The 10620-nt window shown below is 50.3% G+C and overlaps 1 protein-coding gene across 1 annotated transcript; it reads left to right on the top strand.

The window, feature by feature from the left end:
* Positions 1 to 5500: 5500 nt before the first annotated feature.
* On the top strand, positions 5501 to 7692 carry LOC136461509 (3-methyl-2-oxobutanoate hydroxymethyltransferase 1, mitochondrial-like). Its single transcript, XM_066460774.1, has 2 exons — positions 5501 to 6525; positions 6629 to 7692. The coding sequence occupies exons 1-2, from the start codon at positions 5650 to 5652 to the stop codon at positions 7007 to 7009; spliced, it is 1257 nt and encodes a 418-aa protein (XP_066316871.1). The 5' UTR covers positions 5501 to 5649; the 3' UTR covers positions 7010 to 7692.
* Positions 7693 to 10620: the final 2928 nt, after the last annotated feature.

Consider the following 10620-nt stretch of genomic DNA (forward strand, 5'->3'; position numbering starts at 1 on the left):
GAAGGGAGCAAATCGTGGGCGATGAAATCGGGTTACCCCCAAAAAATTCGCTGCGGTTATCCAGATCCGGTCTTACCGCCCATGCACCCACTCCCTCCTCATTAATTGCGCGTACGGTTACGTCCCGTCGGCTGACACCACGTCGCGTCCAACCACAGCAGCAGCAGGCGCCATTTCGCCTCCCCGAAAAAGCCGCCTCAAAAGACGCGCCTGCCGTTGTTAGCCGTAGGGAGAGAAATAACCCCCACCCGATTCCTTTCAGGCAAAGGAACTGGGCACCGAGCCCACTACGGTCCAGGGGTTCGAAGGCCGGGCCCTTAGGGGTTTCGACGGCCGCCCCAGGGCAACAGAGTCAGGGGCGACCACGGGCGAGCCTGTACGAGGCCGAGGCCCAAGCAAGCGAAACGCTTGGGACGCCCTGTGTCGCATCCGAGACCAGCAGGGAGGTCTCCGAATGGGATCCCACCGTAGGGAGGCACCGAGCCACCGAGGCCCAGCGAACGGCCTCGGCACCCACTAGAGAAACCCTCCGGTACTCTTGGAGCGCGTCTCCGGACCGCTAGCCGACCCCCAGCAAACGGGGTATGGGCCTCCACTCGGACTTACCCGATAACAGCTCACCGGAAATGCCATCGCTCGCGCCCACCGAGGGTAGCGTGGCACATTCCACCCCTCCTTCCGAGCGAAAAGGAAGCGCGAGGGTCGAACAAAAAGTCAGGAGAACCCCTGACGGTCCTCTTGCTTCGCGCAGAGGCTAAGGGAGTCTTCCTGTAAAACATTGCCGAGGCCCAGCGACTTAAGCTCGCGCACGAGGGGGCTCGGCAAAACAAACCCTCCTTCCGAGCGAAAAGGAAGCGCGAGGGTCGATCGAAAAGCCAGAAGAACTCCTGACGGCCCTCTTGCTCCGTGCAGAGGCTAGGGAGCTCCTTCTGCAAAGACGCCGAGACCCCGCGACCTAGGCTCGCACCCGAGGGGGGCTCGGCAGACAAACCCTCACGCCGAGACCCCGTGTCTTTCTTTGTTTCCTGATTCGCTTCCCCTCTCTTTTTTTTGGTAAAGTAAATAACCTGTGCTGGCTTGTTTGGCATTTTTTATTTATCTCTTGTAGGGGCTAAACACCACTCCAGTTTTATATATATAAAAAAAAGATAGACCGAAACATCTGTGCTAGCTTGAGATCTTGTTTGGATCTTGTTCTCATAGCCTAAGGATTATTTGTTTGGAGCTTATTCTCTTTTGTTTATAGTGATGTACAATATGAATTAGGAGACGTCTATCCCAAATTGTTTTTACTTAGTAAAAGTCTCAAAAAGGTAGAATTTAATTCTGACTTCTATAGATATATTATTTTTAAAATATATTCATAAATAGTGTATATTTAAGTGAATAGTAAAAATAATATACCTAGAAAAGACAGAAAATTTATAATATACAATGGAGGGAATAGTGTATATTTAAGTGTCTGCATCGTTTTTTTTATTTTTTTTTTCAACTTCATTCTCGTTTTTTTTAAGATCCAAGCATGGCCTCATAGGTTCAAATGACCACATATGTCGTCACACCTTAAAATGGCAAGCTAGAATCGCCATGTACTACAGCAGTGGGTTCCAAAACGATTAACAGGACGACGCCACGAATCACGCTAAATTTATTTCCTAGTGTTCCTAAGCCGGAGACTGACTCTCATCGCGTGGTGCCACGCACCCAACACGCAGACCCCCGACGTGTCGTTCGGCTATACCCCCGGCGCACCTATTTCAGCGGTCGCGTCACGGCATCGTCCTCCACGCCGACCGATCTCTTGCAAGTTGCAACCAGAGTACGCACACATCACCTAGCGAGAAGAAGAACCAGCGAGCGAGCACGTCGCCGGCGCAAGTGCAGCGCGTCGTGCTGCGGGGGTCGCCCGGCCGGCCGGTGGTGATCGACAGGTACGTACCTCCGATCCATATATACAGGGAAAACAAGAAACAATGGCGCAGCTGGTGGACAAGGCGATGGGGTTCGTCGCCGACAAGCTGGCCAACATCCAGAAGCCGGAGGCGGAGCTGGCGGACGTGTCGGTGGGCCACGTGGGCCACGACGGCGCCACGCTGGCGGGGCGCGTGGACGTGCGCAACCCGTACTCGCACGCCATCCTGGTGTGCGAGGTGAGCTACTCGCTGCGGAGCGCAGGGCGGGAGGTGGCGTCCGGGACGGTGCTGGTCCAAACACACACCACCAGCGTTCGGTCGCTCGATTGCTGCCACATGTCACCAGGCGTTTAACTTCAGCCACAGATCTCCAACGGCTAACTCAGATGCCCGCATGATTAAGTAACGATTAGACGCGCCGTCATGAAGACCGGACACGTCGATCCGTAGTCAACCCCCACCATGCACCACAGCCACGCCGTGATCAGACACATCGATCCCTTTGGCTCCACGGCGTCAGGTCGTGTCCAGAGAGCATCCAGAGCGCCCAGACATGGACCGGACGTGTCAGGTGCGCCACGACCGGACGCGCCACCGCGTCAGGTCCTCACTGCCTCAACTTTAGCGCTTGCGTCACCATACGTCAGACTAGATCGGACTCGCCACCATTGCGTCAGGTCAAATTTTGACCCAGCGTCCGGTCACTCCACCAACAGAGCCCAAGCGCGCCTTCTTCATTTATAATTGATCGGACGCTACCCGGCCGAGTCCGATCAACACGTCACCAGCGTCCGGTCACTGAATTTCAGTGAAAATCATCTCCTTCACTACACCAACTTCTCTACCCTTGCTCAAATATGTCAACCACCAAGTGTTTCACCTTGTGCACGTGTGTTAGCATATTTTCACAAACATTTTTAAGGGTGTGAGCTCTCCACTAGATCTAAATGCATATGCAATGAGTTAGAACATCTAGTGGCACTTTGATAACCGCATTTCGATACGAGTTTCACCCCTCTTAATAGTACGACTATTCATCCTAAATGTGATGACACTCGCTAAGTGTCTTGATCACCAAACCAAAAAGCTCCTATCAAGAATCACCTTTGCCTTGAGCTTTTTGTTTCTCTCTTTCTTCTTTTCCATGTCCAAGCACTTGATCATCACCATGGTCACACCATCATCATGATCTTCACCATTGCTCCATCACTTAGAATGTGCTACCTATCTCATAATCACTTTGATAAACTAGGTTATCATTTAGGGTTTCACCAATTCACCAAAATCAAACTAGAGCTTTCAGAGGGGGCGTCGAGCTGGGGAAGGGGAGGGCCGTGCTCGGGAGACGCCACGCCGCTGGGAGAGGAGGGGAGGGCCACCGAGGGAGAGAGAGAGTGAGAGAGTGGAGGGAGGAAGAGGAGAGGCATCGGGGGCGTGAGGGAGAGGCATCGGGGGTGTGAGGGAGAGGGAGGTGAGGATGGAAGTGGGGAAGTTAGGGTTTTGTGCTTGCGATATATATATTAGGAACCCGTTACCAGGCCTAGATGGACTGTCTGGGCCTTATATTTATCGAGGCGGGCCTTATAATGTGACCTCCTCGGTTAATCGATATTAACCGAGGCAGGCCAATAAGGTTGCCCGCCTCGGTTAATCATTAACCGACGCAGTTGCGGAGCCGGCTGTCGGCCGCCCAATAACGGAGGCGAGCAACCGGCCCGCCTGCCTCCGACGCAGTTTGGGAAACGCCTCGATTAAGTTTTTGTGTAGTAGTGTGTGCGACGTGTGATATTATGAGTATGGAGTGTGCGAGTTGTGTACGTCCAAGCTATATCCTCTTAAAAAACCTCACTCAAAAACATTGAACTCGACCCTGAGTTGACCATGATAACTCTAATGATTGGCTTAGGATTGTAGACTGGCACCGTCTAAACCATAGACCCTAAACCCTGAAGGCCCCACACAACACTCAACGGATGCGCCCGATGACGGTAGACTGGTGCACGTTCCGAAGTGCACGATCAGCCAATACCTCGCGCGTGCGTGGTCACGGGCTTATTGCGACACGCGCCCCGGCACATCTGAGCTAGCTCTCTCCCAGACGCTGCTCCCTCCCACTCATCCTCATCAGCCCCAACCAGGGGCGAAGCCACGTTGATCTTGGTTGGTGCCGATGCACCAGGGTAAGAAAAAAAATTACCACTAACTAGATAAATTTCACCATGTATTTGCTACCCGATTGTGTATGTCTTGTTAGCAGTTTACCACCATGAATTTAGAGTTAAATTCACCCCTGGGCCCAACAAAGAACAGAGCAAAGCAAGCTCTGCTCCTCTCCCTCGCTTCCAACTCCCAACTCCCAAGCAGGAAACTCCGCCACCTCACCTCGCCGGAGCAAGCACGTCGCATATCAAAGACGTGTCACGGTGCCTGACGGCGACACGACGGCGTGCCTGCCTGCCTGATTGGCTGCTGGCTACTGGGGACTCCACCTGCAGGTTATAAAATACTAGCAAACCGATCGGATTCACCTGGCCCCATATATATCACCAACTACCTCACCTCATGTTGTACCCGATCATCATCATATTTTAGACGGCGTGGGTCCTCTTGATTTGATTGCCCGGTAGGTCGCCGACGCCGACGCCATGTGCATCGAATGGTTGGCTGCCGGACTGCTAGCTGGGCTTCTGCCGACGACGAGCCCCGCCGCGCGCGCACACCATGCATGCACGCCCTTGGGTGCGGACTGCGGAGGCACGCGTGCGCGCGCTGCCATCGACGGCCAGTAGCCATGGTTCACCAACGTCGCCGCTGGCAGCGGGCGGAGCTGCCGCGCGCGGCCGGGCCTCTTCGACGACGGGCATCGGGAATGGTCGAGATCTCATTTTATTAGTCATTTTCCCCCGTTGATGGATGCAACTGTGACCGGATTAGAACCTATGGATGCAAATCGTTTTTTTCTTCTTCTAATTATTCAGTGGATTTGGTTCTCCTTTGTATATATATGAACAGTTTGAACCCGGGAGCATTCGAGAAAGGACAACAAACTCCTGCAAGAACTGGTGAGCTGGCCGAACTGGGTGAAAAGCAATTTACAAGATGGTGGTAGAGTGAAGCCTACTAGAGATTGTTCTACGTATCAATTGAATGATTGAAATGGGGGTAATTGCTTGCGTGCATTGCATGCATTGTTGGTTCTGGAGGAGGATAGTCATGCATGAGCACCGAATCGGCTCAATGATTTGTTAATAATTAAGAGACATGCCGTCATGGAAGAAATCAATTAAACAAGTTGGCTTATTCATAATGTGATGTGATTTGCACTATTTCTGAAAAGATTCATCACTCACCTCATATCATATATATGTGCAGATATATTGACATATGCAGGATCTCCTCCGTTTCCATGTCGTTTAGAAAACCTTAAAGTCACACTCTGCATTTCTCACGCCCGCATAGTTTTATATTCGAAAAAAAAAACTTGAGCACTGCTGTCCTTTTCGCGCTCCTCGAATGGAATGCATGAACTGATTGAAGGGCATATAAACCCTAGCAGCATTGCCGTGCTGAGACAGTGTACGTGAGTGCATGCGTGGCAGCCTCGCTCTCGCTCCTATATATATACACGTGCCGTCTAGCTGCGCTCCCAGTCCCAGCTACTAGTAGTTATACACGTGTGTGGCCTTGCGCAATCCGATCTGAAAGCGAGGTGGCGTCGGCTGCCAGCGCGGGCGCCATGGAACACGCCGCCGCTCTTGCACCGGTCACTCACCGCCAACCGGCGGCACACGCGCAGGCGAGGGTCGCCGCCGCCAGCCGCACTGGGGTAGTACGTCTGCCAACGTTCCGGCACCTGGGCTCATGGCGGGTGCAGAGCAGCGCCACGGAGGAGACGGCAGCCGTCGTCTATGGGGGCGGCTCATCCGCCGCAAATAAGCAGCCACGGCCACCGCAGGATCAGCCGGCGGCGGCGCGGCGCGTGACGCTGGCGACGCTGCGCGGGAAGCACCGGCGCGGGGAGCCCATCAGCATGGTGACCGCGTACGACTACTCGTCGGCGGTCCACGTGGACTCCGCGGGCATGGACCTCGTCCTCGTGGGCGACTCCGCCGCGATGGTCGCGCACGGCCACGACAACACCCTCCCCATCTCCCTCGACCTCATGCTCCAGCACTGCCGCGCCGTCGTGCGCGGCGCGCCCAGGCCGCTCGTCGTCGGCGACCTCCCGTTCGGGTCCTACGAGTCCTCGCCCGCACAGGCCGTGGAGTCGGCGGTGAGGCTGATGAAAGAAGGCGGAGTGGACGCGGTGAAGATGGAAGGAGGCGCGGCGTCGAGGGTGGGCGCGGCGAGGGCGATCGTGGACGCCGGGATAGCCGTGATGGGGCACGTCGGCCTCACTCCGCAGGCCATCAGCGTGCTCGGCGGCTTCCGGGCGCAGGGGAAGACGGTCAACAGCGCTCTCAAGGTCGTCGAGGCGGCGCTCGCGCTGCAGGACGCCGGGTGCTTCGCGGTCGTCCTCGAGTGCGTGCCCGCTCCGGTGGCAGCCGCCGCCACGGCAGCCCTGCAGATCCCAACCATCGGCATCGGGGCTGGACCCTTGTGCAGTGGCCAGGTGAGGTCAACGTAGCTACAATCAGTGTATCACACATGCACGACTGTTCTATCTGTTCACCACTCTCATGTCAACTGCCCTATCAACTGTTCATTGCATGCAGGTTCTAGTGTACCATGACTTGCTAGGGATGTTCCAGAGCCCAGACCACTCCAAGGTCACGCCCAAGTTCTGCAAGCAGTTTGGCGACGTCGGCGCCGTCATCGGCAAGGCGCTCGCCGAGTACAGGCAGCAGGTGGAGGCTGGGTCTTTCCCGGGCCCTGACCACACGCCCTACAAGATATCTCCCGTGGGCGTCGATGTCTTCGCGGACGCGCTGCGAAACATCGGCTTGGATGGAGCTGCTGCAGCAGCAGCCGCCGCCGCCGCCGCCGCCGCCGCCGCCGATGCTGAAAAAACAGAGAAAATAGTAGGCGATGGAAAGCCACAGGAGGGGGATGACATCAATAATGGCATCTTGAGCAGTGCGGGTGCTGCAGTTTAATGGCGAGCTTATAACAAGTACTCCCGTGGTTATTGAATAATCAATTCTTAAAGTTAAAAAAACTTAAGTTTGATTGCATTTTATAGGAAAAAAAATGGGGCCGAATTATAGCATTAAAATAGTGTCATTATACATCATAAAACATATTTTATGATAATAGTTGTTGGTGAAAATCTAGGCCACACACCAAAGAAGAAGGAATTCTGGTGGAGATAATTCTGTCATTATCGATAAACCTAACACACCAATAAATCTATATATCTTATTTCAAGTCCAAACCTGCTGCCTTGTAAAGTTGTAAACAACCAACTCAATATTTGATTATTCCCTAGCTTTTTGTTCTAAAATGTAAGGTGTGTAAGCAATTTTAGGATCAAATAATGTCTCTGTCAAAATGTTTAACTTGCCTCCTCACTCATTAGTTAGTTTGGTTGTCAATTTTTAGTGACACGTAGTCTGAAAAAAAAAACATGCATGCAAGTTATTGATTTTGGATACCAATCATCATCATTTTGGGCAAGGTGGTACTTAAAAGGCATGCATAGATGTCGTTTAAAAGGTATGCATGCATGGATGGGGTTGAGCAATCCAAGATACCATATAATTTGGGATGAATTTTGAATCTTTGATACCTTGTATTTTAGGATGTAGGGAATATTTATCTGTATTATTATCCTCTTGACGACCCGACATCAATCACAGTTTGCACCTACCAAATTAGTCAACAAAGGGACTCAATGAAAAGGAAACACAACCTCCACATTTGTCCAATAATACAATCACACTTGATAATTTATCCATCTACAACCATACAAAATAACATAGGCGACACATTGTCTATATTTTATTAAAGAATTAATAAACATATTCAAATCACAATCTTCTCCTTGGATTGTTTATATACAAAAAAAAATCCATAAACACCATTCTAACACAATTTTCATATGCACAACAAATTACCCTTGTTGATGCAAAAGTGGATCTGCAAACACAAAGGGCTAATACCCGAATTGGTATCCAAGGCGTGCCAGTCGATTTGACCTGTTAATCGACAAGGATGAAGATACGAGCACTTTGGTCCTGACAACAGCGATACGCCCGGAAGTCACGGCCAAGAGGTACTCACGCGGAACTCGAGGATCGCCGAAGGTCGCACTGAAGCGATGCAGCTCGCCGAATCAATGAGAACTCGTAAAAAGAAAATAATGCAAATTGACGAAGTCGCCGAAAAGTAAGTAGATGCAAATAGGAGTAAAAATTGGTTTTGATATTGATTTTTTTTTACATTGCCCCTCACTCCATATTTATACCCTGATCTAAAGAGACACAACCAAACACAACTAGGACATCAAGCCCATATCTAAGGAAACACGTGACTCTTACATGAATCATACTCTAACAAATATAGAAAAGGAAACCAACTCCTATCTATTTCCCTGTCCGCCTTAATTACGATGAAAATCTCACTGTCCTTCTTCCCATCGGCATACCCCCTGTTTCATCGGCAATAGTCTTCAAGTCTTCCCTCATCAGCATACTCCTTGTTTCATCGGCAGCAGTCTTCAAATCTCCCTTCATCGGCATACTCCCTGTTTCATCGGCAGAAGTCTTCAAGCCTCCCTTCATCGGCATCATCAGCTATCGGCAACCATCTTTACAAGCTGGCTTTCATCGGCTATCAAAGTATACAGTAACTTTCCCCTTGCCGATTAGTCCACTCCGAACATTTTAACACGCGTAAAAAAACGGTGTCAACACATGCCCCCCAATTTCGGAGTATAAAACCATTAATGCTCCGAAATTTACTCCAGATTACCGTAACTTATTCTCCAAGCCAAAACCTGATCTGTTATCAAATCCAATCAAATCTAATCCTGATTCACGCACTTCAGTAAATATTGCACAATCGCCAACCACTCTTGCCTTGATTATGGTTAAGATACTGAAACAATAACCCATCGGCAAGATCTTAACATGATAATGCTGTCATTTTCAGAATTAAAATATCCTGCACCGATATCTCTTCCAAGTCATGATTACTTGCCATCAACCCATCTGTACAATCCCCTGATCATCGTGCAAACAGTTACCATATCCATCTGAACCACTTCGACCTACATGCGCGCGGCATAGAGATAAGTCCGAAATACCCCTACTCCAAGCGGCTTATAAATAGATTCCTCCGGAACACTTGTCTTCTACCCTCAGACTCCATTCTTTGACATTTTCTCTCTCCAGCGGCGACTCCGACGAACCACTGCACGACCTCAACCAACAAGAACCCTTCTCCAGCGTTACCTCAAGTCTCCAGCTCGTGCCCTCATCTTCCTCAAGATAATGGCAATTAACTTCGACGTCCTCGCGGTTCGCTTCACTTCCATTACCTTTTACTTTAATTTCCCTAGTTTTTGCAAGTCTACACAGTTGGTGATTTTTCCTTTCTTTTGTTCTCCGGATCCTTTAAACTTTAGGAACTGCGCAACAAACTAGTTATTCCAACCGATCAGCCGCATGTCCAATGCCTAGGACCAATGGGCAACCCAGATCCAACCGATCTGATTAATGCAGAAGTTAACAGAATCCCCTTTAGAGCCCAAAATTTCTCTCTGAATTTATGGAAAGACACATTCCGATCTTGGCCCAAAACCACCAAAGGGTGAAAAGATTGGTACTTGAGGGTTAATAGATCGATGCAAGTATACTGGGCAGAACGGAAATTAGACCAATGCATTATGCTATCTATTGCCGATATGCAGAAGAATGAATCGATGATGATTGCAGCTGCTTACTTCTGGTCAGACACAACAAACACCTTTATGTTTGGACATGGCCCAGCTACTCCTACACTTGCCGATGTCCACATGCTCACTGGCTTGGATATTTCAACTACCGATGAAGGCTCCATTTATGGTAGAAAATCTGAATATAGGGTGAATACCCGCAACATCGGCGGTTGGATGGGATACATTCAAGAATACCAGAAGACTGGGACACTTAACCAGAGGGAACATGCCACATTCTTGAATATGTGGTTAGAAAAATTTATTTTCTGTGGTCGATCAGTAGGACCAACCAACGCCTTCCTCCCCGCAGCTAAACTTTTGGCTAATGGCGTAAGGTTTCCTCTTGGCCGATACCTTCTGAGCTCCACTTACCATCTTCTTCATCAAGTGTCTCAGAAACTTCTGCTTGGCGAACCCATCGGTAACCTAGGAGGCCCGTGGTGGTTTATCAACATGTGGCTGAATGCCCATATGCACAAACGCTTGTAATGGGACTTTTTTGCTCAACAATTCCCACGAGAAATTGCTGAAGACCATGTGCTTGGGGATGATGAATCGGCAACATGCTCACCCCTTAATTTTGGTGAAGCCATAATTGTCCTTCCCGGAACAGAGGCCAATGAAGACCAGATCGGCAGATTCTTCCAAAACTTCTACAATGGTCTTTCTCGTGATCATAGGGCCTGGGTACCTTATATTGACGAGGACAACAGATTTTCCCTTCTTTTCAACTTTGCCGATGACACCCTGAATCAGGATAAGGAACTCATGATGGCCATTATTACTCCCAGGGCAATTCCAGTGAATACATTCGGTAGCGGAAAAAAC

The sequence above is a fragment of the Miscanthus floridulus genome, chromosome 6 (genome assembly GCF_019320115.1).
Source record: "Miscanthus floridulus cultivar M001 chromosome 6, ASM1932011v1, whole genome shotgun sequence".
Classification (NCBI taxonomy): domain Eukaryota; kingdom Viridiplantae; phylum Streptophyta; class Magnoliopsida; order Poales; family Poaceae; genus Miscanthus; species Miscanthus floridulus.

Excerpts from the sequence above, each read along its gene's own strand:
- LOC136461509 (XM_066460774.1), top strand. The coding sequence starts at position 5,650 with ATGGAACACGCCGCCGCTCTTGCACCGGTCACTCACCGCCAACCGGCG. Across the intron at positions 6,526-6,628 it reads GACCCTTGTGCAGTGGCCAG|GTTCTAGTGTACCATGACTT; the intron begins GTGAGGTCAACG and ends CATTGCATGCAG.